Source organism: Tinamus guttatus, unplaced genomic scaffold, assembly GCF_059628265.1.
Source record: "Tinamus guttatus ecotype Peru unplaced genomic scaffold, ASM5962826v1 Tinamus_guttatus_pri_ptg000317l, whole genome shotgun sequence".
In the NCBI taxonomy this organism is placed as follows: domain Eukaryota; kingdom Metazoa; phylum Chordata; class Aves; order Tinamiformes; family Tinamidae; genus Tinamus; species Tinamus guttatus.
Genome location: NW_028288851.1, coordinates 390,865 through 403,263, shown reverse-complemented (window position 1 = coordinate 403,263; position 12,399 = coordinate 390,865). Strand labels below are relative to the sequence as shown.

General features: G+C 65.7%; 1 protein-coding gene across 1 annotated transcript; it reads left to right on the top strand.

The window, feature by feature from the left end:
* The first annotated feature begins 366 nt into the window (after nucleotides 1–366).
* LOC148593955 (unconventional myosin-Ig-like) lies at nucleotides 367–12,195 on the top strand. The gene is made up of 22 exons (XM_088528946.1): nucleotides 367–470; nucleotides 651–859; nucleotides 976–1,069; nucleotides 2,219–2,384; nucleotides 2,471–2,524; nucleotides 3,186–3,281; nucleotides 3,985–4,101; nucleotides 5,323–5,529; nucleotides 5,600–5,745; nucleotides 6,440–6,554; nucleotides 6,884–7,054; nucleotides 7,141–7,211; nucleotides 8,265–8,339; nucleotides 8,495–8,627; nucleotides 9,064–9,230; nucleotides 9,303–9,510; nucleotides 9,846–10,069; nucleotides 10,145–10,289; nucleotides 10,372–10,476; nucleotides 10,554–10,667; nucleotides 11,799–11,953; nucleotides 12,039–12,195. The coding sequence occupies exons 1-22, from the start codon at nucleotides 376–378 to the stop codon at nucleotides 12,193–12,195; spliced, it is 3,024 nt and encodes a 1,007-aa protein (XP_088385072.1). The 5' UTR covers nucleotides 367–375.
* The last annotated feature ends 204 nt before the right edge of the window (nucleotides 12,196–12,399 follow it).

Genomic DNA, 12,399 nt, shown 5'->3' with positions numbered 1-12,399 from the left:
AAGTGCCCGCGCGCGGGGTGACCGCGGGCACCGGGGCGTGGGCCGGATGCCGCGGTGGCGCCACCGCCGCTCCGGAGGGAAGTGACGCTGCGCCACTGCGGCAGCCCCCCTGGTCCCCCAAATCCAGATGCTTCGTCCCACTGGGATCCCTGACCCATCCCGAGCACCCAGCTGGCTCCGGCACCCCGGAGCGAGGGCCACGCTCATCCCCGGAGCCGGGCGCCGCTGCAGGCGTCCCCATTGCCACCGTGGGCACCCAGGGGATGTGGTGACGGGGCCGGGCTGTGGGGCGCAGAGCACGGCGCCTGCGCCGCCCGCCGGCGCGGGGACAGGAAGCCGGCGCCTCGGGGACATCCGTGCGGTGCCCGGCGCGCCATGGCGGAGCAGGAGAGCCCCGAGTTCGGCAAGGCCGACTTCGTGCTGCTCGACGAGGTCACCATGGAGCACTTCATGGAGAACCTGCGCCTGCGGTACGGGGTGGGCGCCGCGGAGCCCGCGGCCCTCGGGCGTCACCGCCGGGGACGCGGGTGACGCCCTGCGCGGGCCGGGGACGCGGGGTGGGAAGCAGCCCCGCGGGCAGGAAGCATCCGCCCACGGGGGAACGGCGCCGCGTCCGCGGGGCCGCGTCGCCAGCGCTCGGCTGCGCGCAGGTTCTCCCGCGGCCGCATCTACACGTACATCGGGGAGGTGGTGGTGGCCGTGAACCCGTACCGGGCGCTGCCGCTCTACGGCGCCGCCGCCGTGGAGCGCTACCGCGGGCGCGAGCTCTACGAGCGCCCGCCGCACCTCTACGCCGTGGCCGACGCCGCCTACAAGGCCATGAAGCGCCGCGCCAAGGACACCTGCATCGTCATCTCGGGTAGGGGTGCGCGCGCACGGGGGCGGCTGGGGACGCCCCGGAGTGCCGGCCGCGCCGTGTCACCCGCCCCGCGTCACCCGTCCCGTGTCACCCGCCCCGTGTCACCCTCGTGGCAGGGGAGAGCGGCGCGGGCAAGACGGAGGCCAGCAAGTACATCATGCAGTACATCGCGGCCATCACCAACCCCACGCAGCGCGCCGAGGTGGAGAGGTGCGGCCAGCGGGGCGGCCCCTTGGGCCAGGGGTCCTGGGGTCCGTGACTATAGGGGTGGTGCAGCAGGGTCCGTAGGGTGCTCCATAGGGTGGGACGTGGGGAGCCCGGGGTTGCCCCATGGCCATAGGGATGGTGGGCGGTTCGTGGGCAGCTCCAGGCCTGTAGGGGTGGTTGTGGGATGCTGTGGGATGCCCCATGCTTATAGGGGCTTTATGGGGGTCCTTGGGATGCCTCGTGCCCATGTGGGCGGTGTGGGAGTCCATAAGGTGCTCTATAGGGTAGGGCACAGGGAGCCTGAGGTTGCCCCATGCCCATAGGGATGGTGGGAGGTTCTTGGGCAGCTCCATGCCCATAGGGGTAGTTGTGGGATGCCCCATGCCCGTAGAGGCTTTATGCGGCTCCTTGGGATGACCCATGCCCATGGGGATGGTGCAGCAGGGTCCATAGGGTGCTCCATAGGGTAGGGCATGAGGAGCCCAGGGTTGCCCTATGGCCATAGGGGTGGTTGGAGGTTCATGGGCAGCTTCATGCTCATAGGGGTGGTTGTGGGATGCTGTGGGATGCCCCGTGCCCATAGCGGGTCATGGGGGTCCTTGGGATGCCCAATGCTCATGGGGATGGTGTGGGGGTCCATAAGGTGCTCTATAGGGTAGGGTATGGGGAGCCTGGGGTTGCCCTATGCCCATAGGTATGGTGGGAGGTTCTTGGACAGTTCCATGCCCATATGGGTCATTGTGGGGTCCCGTGGGATGCCCCATGCCCATAGGGGTGGTGCAGGGGGGTCCTTAGGGTTCTTCATGGTGGGGTGCGGGGCTGCCCTATGCCTATAAGGGTGATGTGAAATTCTTGGGGTGCCCCATGCCCATAGAGTGAGGTGGGAACCCCGTGCTTGTAGGGCTGATGTGAGAGTCCCTCTCATGCCCCATGTCCATAGGGCAGTTGTGAGGAGTCCTGGGGTGCCCTGTGTTCATGTCAAAGTATGGGGAGCCCCTGCGGTGCCCCATGATGAAGGGGGTCCCTGGGATGCCCCATGCCCATAGGGGTGGTTGTGGGGTCCCGTGGGGTGCCCCACTCCAGCAGGGCCATACATGGGCCCCCGGGGTGCCACGTCACGTGTCCTTGGCCGTGCCACCCTGCGCCGCGCAGGGTGAAGAACGTCCTGCTCAAGTCCAACTGCGTCCTGGAGGCCTTCGGCAACGCCAAGACCAACCGCAATGACAACTCGAGCCGCTTCGGCAAGTACATGGACATCAACTTCGACTTCAAGGGCGACCCCACGGGCGGCCACATCCACAACTACCTCCTGGAGAAGGTGCAGGCACGGGGCACCGCGTGGGCGCTCCGGCGCGGCCGCCGTGGTGGCACCGCCGGGCACCCACCCCCTGCTCCTTCCTCCAGTCCCGCATCATCCAGCAGCAACCGGGCGAGAGGAACTTCCACTCCTTCTACCAGGTGAGCCGGGATGGGATGGGATGGGGCTGGATGCAGTGAGATGGGGTGGGATTGAGTGGGATGGGGTGGACAGGACGGGATGTGAGTAGATATGACAGATGGATTGGGATGGGATGGGACAGATGGGACTGGATGGGATGGGATGTAATAGGATGTGAGGGGATGGGGTAGGATGGAGTAGGACGAGACAAACGGGATGAAATGGGATGGGACTGGGTGGGATCGGATGGGCTGGGATGAAATGGGACAGGATGAGATGGAACAGGATGGGAAAGGATTAGATGGGACAGATGGCATGGGGCTGGAAGAATCAGGATGAGCTGGGTTTAGATCAGAAGGGTTGGGATGAGATGGGGACATTTGAGGTGGGATGGGACTGGAAGAAGAGAAGATGGGATGGGATGAGACAGGATGGGATGGAACTGGTGGGAAACAGCCTTGGACCCAGCAGGGATGGACGGGATGGAGATGGATGGAATGGGACTGACTGGGACAGGACAGCTCAGACTGGGATGGGATGGGACAGGACATGGTGGGATGGAACAAGACAGGGCCGGATGGGACCAGCTGGGTCCAGACAGGCGGGATGTTGTCCCGAGCGTCACCTCCCAGGGGTGGCCCGGCGCGGTGATGGGGCCCCACGGCCACCCCTTGTCCTCAGCTGCTGCGGGGAGCCCCGGCCGCGCTGTTGGCCTCGCTGCAGCTCCAGCGCGACCCTGGCGCCTACCGCTACACCCGCGAGGGCACCGCCGGCGGCGTGAGTGACCGCGTGCGGGGACAGCGCAGCGCTGGGGACAGCGCGGCGCTGGGGACAGCGTGGTGCTGGGGACATGGCAGCACCGGGGATCCCACGGCACTGGGGACATGGTGGCGCTGGGGACAGCGTGGTGCTGGGGACGCGGCAGCACTGAGGACACAGCAGTGCTGGCGACACTGCAGTGCTGGGGACATGGTGGCACTGGGGACATGGCGGCGCTGGGGACACGGCGGCGCTGGGGACACGGCGGCACTGGGGACACAGCGGCATTGGGGACGCCGTGGCGTTGGGGACACCGTGGCATTGGGGACACAGCAGTGTTGAGGACACTGTGGCGCTGGGGACACTGTGGCGCTGGGGACACCGCATCACTGGGGACACCGCATCACTGGGAACACCACAGCATTGGGGACACGGCGGCATTTGGGACACCGTGGCGTTGGGGACACGGCGGCACTGGGGACACAGCAATGTTGAAGACACCGCAGCACTGGGGACACCACGGCACTAGGGACATGGCGGCATTGGGGACACGGCGGCATTGGGGACACCGTGGTGTTGGGGACACCACGGCGCTGTGCCCTGCGGCGGCGGCAGTGACGAGCGCGACAGGGCTCAGCCCGCGGGCTGCCAGGCCGGAGGGCGAGCAGGGCACCCGGACACCCCGGTGCCCTCACGTGGCCCCGGTGCCCGCTGTCCCCAGGCCGGGGGTGACGACGCGGCCAGCTACAAGGAGGTGGAGGAGGCCATGGCCGTGATCGGCTTCACTCCGGAGGAGATCGGCTCCGTGCACAGGATCCTCGCTGCCATCCTGCACCTGGTGAAAGGCGTCCCGTCCCATCGCATTCCGTCCCGTCCCATCGCATTCCGTCCCGGCCCATCCCATTTCATCCCGGCCCATCCCATCCCGTCCCGTCCCGTTTCATCCCATCCCATCTCATCCCCTCCCGTCCCGTCTGGTCCCACCCAGTCCCAGCCTGTCCTGTCCCCTTCACTCCTGCGCCATCTCATCTTGTTCCCTCCTGTCCCACCCCATCCACTTCTGCCCTGTCCCATCTCATCCCATCCCATCCTGTCACGTCCTGTCCTGCCTCATCCCATCTGGTCACATCTTGCTCTGTCCCATCCCAACCTGCCCCATCCTGTTCCATCTTTTTCCATCCCATTCAGTCCCATCTTGTCCCATCCCAGCATCCCAGCTAGCCTTAACCGCTAGAAACAGGCACCGGTACAGCCGCACACAGCCCAATACAGCCCCACCCAGCCCAGTACAACCCCACCCAACCCAGTACAGCCCATACAGCCCAGTACAACACCACACAACCCCGTACAACCCACTCAACCCAGTACAGCCCCACCCAACCCAGTACAGCCCCACACAGCCCAGTACAGTCCCACCCAACTCAGTACAGCCCCACACAGCCCAGTACAGCCCCACATAACCCAGTACAACCCACCCAACCCAGTACAGCCTCACACAACCCAGTACAGCCCCACCCAACCCAGTACAACACCACACAACCCAGTACAGCCCACACAACCCAGTACAACCCCACACAACCCCACACAACCCAGTACAGCCCCACACAACCCAGTACAGCCCACCCAACCCCGTACAGCCCCACACAGCCCAGTACAGCCCCACAAACCCAGTACAGCCCCACACAACCCAATACAGCCCACCCAACCCAGTACAACCCACCCAACCCAGTACAGCCCCACACAGCCCAGTACAGCCTCACCCAACCCAGTACCGCCCACCCAACCCAGTACAACCCCACACAGCCCAGTGCAGCCCTATACAGCCCGGTACAGCCCCACACAACCCAGTACAGCCCACCCAACGCAGTACAACCCACCCAACGCAGTACAACCCATCCAACCCAGTAGAGCCCACCCAACCCAGTACAACTTGTACAGCCCACCCAACCCAGTACAACCCACCCAACCCAGTACAGCCCCACACAGCCCAGCACTGCCCAGCGCACCCCAGCCGGTGGCACAGGGCCACGGCCACCAACGGCGCGTCCCGGGTCCCCAGGGCAACGTGGCGTTCGTGGCCGAGGGCGACACGGCGGCGGTGGCGGACGAGGCGCTGCTGGCCACGCTGGCCGCGCTGACGGCCACGGCGCCCGAGCGGCTGCGGCAGGCGCTGCTGGCCCGCACCGTGGCCACCGGCGGCGGCGAGCTCATCGAGAAGGGCCACAGCGCCAAGGAGGCCGCCTACGCCCGTGACGCCTGCGCCAAGGTGAGCCCGGACACCCCGGGGACCGCGGTGTCCCCAGGCCACCGCTGACGCTCCCTGCTGCCGCGTCCAGGCCGTCTACGAGCGGCTCTTTGGCTGGATCGTGGGGCGCGTCAACGCCGGCATCGCGGCGCGCGGCTACGATGCGCGCCGGCACGGCAAGAGCACCGTCATCGGCGTGCTCGACATCTACGGCTTCGAGATCTTCGACACCAACAGGTGACCCAGGGCGGGACACGGGGACCTGCCGTGCCCTAGGTGGGAGATGGAGGGGACCTGCCATCCCCCGTGCCGTGAGGGATGTGTCCAGGGGACAGGACGTAAGAGGGAGAAGGACAGGACCCAGGAGGGACACAAGGACAGAATGGGGCACAAGGGACATGTGGAGGTGGCAGGACCATGTGGGACACACGGAGAGGACAGGACTCACCAGAGACACATGGATAGAACAGGGCACAAGGGACATGTGGAGGGGACAGGACTCACCAGAGACACATGGACAGAATGGGGCACAAGGGACACATGGAGGTGGCAGGACCATGTGGGGCACACGGAGAGGACAGGACCCACCAGAGACACATGGATAGAACAGGGCACAAGGGACATGTGGAGGGGACAGGACCCACCACAGACACATGGACAGAACAGGGCACAAGGGACACGTGGAAGGGACAGGACCATAAGGACACTTGAAGGAGACAGAAGGACATGGGACACACAGAGGTGACAGGAGCACAAAAGACGTGGATGGGACACACAGTGGGGACAGGACCATAAGGGACATGTGCAGGAGGGACATGCAGCAGGATGCCTGCACCATGGAGACACACAGCAGGTGCCATGGAGGAGACAGGGCACAGAGCCACGTGGGGATGGGGCCAAGCACGGCAGGGCCTGTCCCCTCTGTCCCCAGCTTCGAGCAGTTCTGCATCAACTACTGCAACGAGAAGCTGCAGCAGCTCTTCATCGAGCTCATCCTGCGGCAGGAGCAGGCCGAGTACCAGCGCGAGGGCATCACCTGGCAGACCGTGAGCAGGGACACGGGGACATGGGGGACACCTGGGAGAGCACGAGCTGGGGGGAGACATCACGTGGCAGAGCGAGATTTGGGGGGGCCCTGGGTAGGGTATCCTATGTCAGGGACATGTTTGGGGAGCACCAGGTGGGGATGTCACCTGGCAGAGCGTGATTTTGGGGACACTGGTAGAGTTATCACCTGGCAGAGCAAGGTTTGGGGGGACACCACCGTGGACATTGCCTGGCAGAACGTGATATCTGGGGACACCGGGGAGGGCATCGCGTGGCCGAGCGTGGCTAGGGGGACGCTGGTGGGGACACGGCCGCACCGTCCCCGCAGATCGAGTACTTCAACAACGAGCTCATCGTGGAGCTGGTGGAGCAGCCGCACCGCGGCGTCCTGGCGCTGCTGGACGAGGCCTGCCTGGCGGCGGGCGCCGTCACCGACACGCTCTTCCTCGACTCCATGGACACCCGCCTCGGCCGCCACCCCCACTACACCAGCCGCAAGGTGCCCGCCGCGGTGCCAGCGCATGGGACGGGGGGCGCGTGGTGGCCGTGGCCATGCGGGTCTGATGACCCTGCGTCTCTGCCCAGCTCTGCCCCACCGACAAGACGATGGAGTTCGGCCGGGATTTCCGCATCAAGCACTACGCCGGAGACGTCACGTGAGGGGGACAGGAGGGGACCATAGGACCTTGGAGGGCCACGGAGTCGTTGGGGACCACGCGGGTGTCTGTGGTTGGCCATGGTGCCATGGGCATGGGGGCTAGAGAAGACCATAGGGCACCTTGGAGGGCCACAGGGTCATTGGGGACCATGCGGGTGTCTGTGGGTGGCCGTGGCGCCATGGGCATGAGGGGCTAGAGGGGACCATAGGGCACCTTGGAGGGCCACAGGGTCGTTGGGGACCACGCGGGTGTCTATGGGTGGCCATGGCACCAAGGGGGTGGGGGCAATGCGGCTGTAGGGTGTCCTGGTGGGTCATGAGGAGCCATAGGGTGACACAGGGAATGTTGGACGTTGGTGGGTGTCATAGGGCCATGGTGAGCTGTGAGGAACCATAATGGACCATGAGGGTTCATGGGGAGCCACAGGGCACCGTGGGGGGAGATGGTCGTCGATGGGTGTCATGGGGCCATAGGGAGCCCTAGGACATCGTGGGGGACTGCAGAGCCATAGGGGACAATGGGGCTGTAGAGGTCTTTTGGTAATCACAGAAGATCATGGGGGACTGTAGGAATCCATGGGTGGTTGTGGGGGAGGCATAGGGACCACCTCCCCCCACCCCACGCCCCACCACCACGAGGGGCAGGGGGCGTCATGGGGACAGTGAGTGGCCATAGGGAGTCGTTTCAGACAACAGAGGGACATGGGGGACCCTGTGGGATTATGGTGGCCATGGAGGGGCCATCAGGAACCATGGGAGGCTATGGGGGACCTTGGTGGGGGGATCATTTGGACTAGGGAGGAGTGTGGGAGAACGGGACACCATGGGGTTCCCCCAGGCTCCCCGGGGGAGCACCCACCTTGCCTCCATGGGGCTGAATAAGGGCTTGGGGCTGGGTGCCCGTGTCCCAGGAGGAGGTTCTTGGCATCCTGGTCCTGCAAGAGCCCCCTGCAACCTACAACAAGGACTGGGGGAGGTAGGGCTGCCCGGACGCCTGGGTCCCTCGGGATGTGGCTTGTCCCAGGGCCAGCATGGTGTCCCCCTTCCACAGGTACTCGGTGGAGGGCTTCCTGGACAAGAACAAGGACACGCTCTTCCAGGACTTCAAGCGGCTCCTCTACAACAGGTTGGGGAGAGAGCCCGCTTGGGGCTGGGGACACTCCGTGGGGACAGAGGGGACCGGCATGGGGTTGGGGACACCATCACGGGGCTGCTCCACGGGGCAGGAGGATGGCAGTGGGGCTGGGTGCCACCAGCCCCGTGCCAGTGCCCTGTCCCCAGCGCCGACCCCGTGCTGCGTGCCATGTGGCCCGACGGCGAGCAGAGCATCACCGAGGTCACCAAGCGCCCGCTCACCGCCGCCACGCTCTTCAAGAACTCCATGGTGGCCCTGGTGGACAACCTGGCCTCCAAGGTAGCGTCCCTATGCCCAGCAGGCCTGTCCCTGTGCCAGCTGGGCATGTCCCCATGGCAGCTGGGCTGTGCCCGTGTCACCTGGGCATGTCACCTTGCCAGCTAGGCTGTACCCATGCCATCTTGACTGTCCTTGTGCCAGCTGGCCACATCCCTATGCCAAGCTGACATGTCCCCATGCCAGATGTGTCACCTGGGCATGTCCCTTTGCCAGCTGGACATGACCCTGAGCTAGCTGGCCATGCTCTGTACCAACCAGGTGGTCCCTGTGTCGGCCTGACATGTCCCCAGGCCAACTGGTCTGTCCCTCAGCCAGCAGGCTGTCCTCATGCCACCCCATCCCTACGTCCCTGGAGCTTCCTGGCCCCAGGACACACGAGGGTCCCCAAAGCGGGCGCAAGGGGCAGGCAGGAGAGGACAGCCGTGTGTCCCCACAGGAGCCCTACTACGTGCGCTGCATCAAGCCCAACGACTCCAAGTCCCCGGAGCTCTTCGACGAGGAGCGCTGCCGCCACCAGGTCTCCTACCTGGGGCTGCTGGAGAACGTGCGGGTGCGACGCGCCGGCTTCGCCTACCGCCAGCCCTACGACCGCTTCCTGCTGCGGTACGGCCGCCCCAGCCCCGAGGACATCCCCGAGTTCCCGCCGTCCCTCTTGACCCCCCGGTCTGTCCCCAGGTACAAGATGACGTGCGAGTACACCTGGCCCAACCACCTCATGGCCACCGACCGCGAGGCCACGCAAGCCCTCCTGGAGCAGCATGGCTTCCAGGAGGACGTGGCCTATGGGCACACCAAGGTCTTCATCCGCACACCGCGCACTCTCTTCAGCCTCGAGCAGGCACGGGCACAGCTCATCCCCATCATCGTCCTGCTGCTGCAGAAGGTGGGCACCGCGGGGGACGCAACTTGGGTTACAATGGCCCGACCAGGGGTGAGGTTGCCACCAAAACTGGGGTGGTCTTTGGTTTGGGTGCCCAAGCTCTGGGTTGGCCCAAGGAGCTGACGATGGGTTGGCTCTATGGACCTGGTATGGAGGAGGAGGTGGTCAAGAGGTGGCCTTCACCAAGACTGGGATGGTCTTGGGATTGGGTCCCCAAGCTCTGGGCTGACCCAAGGAGCCGGCAATGGGTTTGCTCTACGGACCTGGCATGGAGGAGGAGGTGACCAAGAGGTGGCCTCCATGATGGGATGTCCTACGTGACCTCGGGTGTCTCGCAGGCCTGGCGCGGCGCCCTGGCGCGGCGCCGCTGCCGCTACCTGCGCGCCGCCTACGCCATCATGGGCTACTACAAGCGGCACAAGGTGAAGTCCTACCTGCGGGAGCTGGCGCGGCGCTTCCAGGGCGTGCGCGCCATGGCGGACTACGGCAAGAGCGTGGCGTGGCCCGCGCCGCCCGCCGTGCTGGCGCGCTTCCAGGAGGACACGCAGCGGCTCTTCCGCAGGTGAGCGTGCGGCCCAGGCCCGGCGCGCGCACTGGAGCTCGTGGGGCACCCGCCGAGCTGCCTGGGCCCTCGCAGGTGGCGCGCGCGGCAGATCGTCAAGAACATCCCCCCGTCGGACATGGCCCAGCTACGCGCCAAGGTGGCCGCCTTCGGGGCGCTGCACGGGCTGCGCAAGGACTGGGGGTGCCAGCGGAGCTGGGCACGCGACTACCTCTCCTCGGTAAGGGCTCGCGGGGGGCACCGAGGGCCAGTGGGGACACATGGGGTCCCGGCCGCCCTCCTGACGCCGCGTGTCCCCACAGGTCACGGAGAACCCGGCGCTGGCGCTGGCCTTCGCGCGCCGCGTGCAGGCGCTGCGGGACAAGGTGCACTTCGGCGCCGTGCTCTTCTCCTGCCATGTGCGCAAGGTGAGGGGTCCCCCCATGCTGTCCCCTGGCGCCGCCGTGTCCCCCCGCTCCGGGTCACGCCGGCTCTGTCCCTGCAGATCAACCGCTTCAACAAGAGCCGGGACCGGGCCATCCTGCTCACCGACCAGCACCTCTACAAGCTCGACCCGCGGCGCCAGTACCGGGTGATGCGGGCGCTGCCCCTCAGCACGGTGAGCCTGGGGACAGCTCCCTGCTGTCCCCAATGTCCTCAGGTCCCGCCTCCCTGCGACCCGGCTCCCCGGGATCCCTCACTGCTGGTGTCCCAAGGTCCATGTTCCCTGTGTCCTCCTGTCCTGTGTTTCCTGGTGTCCTCCCTCTCCCAGTGATCCTGTCTCCTGGTGTCCCTGGTGCTCCCTGGTGCCACTGTCCCAGCTCCCTCATGCATCTTCATGACCTGCTGTCCCTGCCTTGCACTATCCTGGTTCCAAGTGTCCCAGGTCCCTGAGGTCCTTGGCACCTGGTGCTCCAGGTTTCGCTGTCCCAGCTGCTGATGTCCCAGGTCACTGGGGTCCCTGGTTGCCAGGGTCCCTGTGTCCTAGGGGCCCAGATCCCAGTGATCCAGGATCTCTGTGCCCCAGGTCCTGGTGTCCTGATGTCCCTCTGCCCCTCGATCCTAGTGTCCCAACTCCCTGTATCTCTGACTCCTGGTGTCCCAGGTCCCTCTGTCCCTGGCTCCTGATATCCCAGATCCTGGTATCTGTTTTTCTTAGTGTCCCACCTCCTGGTATCCCAGGTCCTTCTATCCCTTGTTCTTGGTGTCCCAGGTCCTGGTGTCCCATCTTCTAGTGTCCCAGGTGCCTCTATCCCTTGTTCTTGGTGTCCCAGGCCCTGGTGTCCCAGGTTCCTCTATCCCTTGTTCTTGGTGTCCCAGGTCCTGGTGTCCCATCTTCTAGTGACCCAGTGTATTGCAGATCCATCTGGCACACCCAGGTGCCTCTATCCCTTGTTCTTGGTGTCCCACCTCCTGGTGTCCCAGGTCCCTCTATCCCTTGTTCTTGGTGTCCCACCTCCTGGTGTCCCACCTCCTGGTGTCCCAGGTCCCTCTATCCCTTGTTCCTGGTGTCCCAGGTCCTGGTGTCCCATCTTCTAGTGTCCCAGGTGCCTCTATCCCTTGTTCTTGGTGTCCCAGGTCCTGGTGTCCCACCTCCTGGTGTCCCAGGTGCCTCTATCCCTTGTTCCTGGTGTCCCATCTCCTGGATGCCCAGGACCCCTGCCCGCTGGGCTCCCAGTGTCCCAGCTCGGGCCATGAGAGACGCCCAGCGCTGGTGTCCCACCTCCTGATGGCCGCGCGCGCCCCGCAGGTGACAGGTCTCAGCGTGACGAGCTGCCAGGCGCAGCTCGTGGTCTTCCACACGCAGGAGCGCGACGACGTGGCCGTGTGCCTGCACAAGACGCAGCCGCCGGGTGACAACCGCGCGGGCGAGCTGGTGGGCGTCCTGCTGGAGCACTGCCGCACGTGAGTGGGACAGACGGACGGACGGACGGACGCGGGAGGGCACGCGGGCGTCCCCAGGCGCCGCGCTGAGCCCGGGCTCTTGCAGGACCAAGCGGGAGCTGCAGGTCCGCGTGTCCGACTGCATCCAGCTGAGCCTGCGCGGCCGCCGGCGCCTGCTGACCGTGGAGACCCGGCCCGACGTGGCCAGCCCCGATTTCGGCAAGAGCCGCGATGGCTTCGTGCTCTACTGGCCCGGCAAATGAGGGTCCCGCTGCCCTCGTCCCGCTCCTGATCCCGCGGAGGTGGCAATGTTTCTGTGTGCACTGGGAATAAAAGTCCTGGATGGGAGCATGGGGTGATGCTGCCTGGGACCCCCAGCAGCCTGGGCACGGTGGCCTGGGGTCCCCACGGCTCAGGCCATTGCCCTAAAATTGACTAGTGGGTGGCAGGAGGGATGGGGAGGGTGA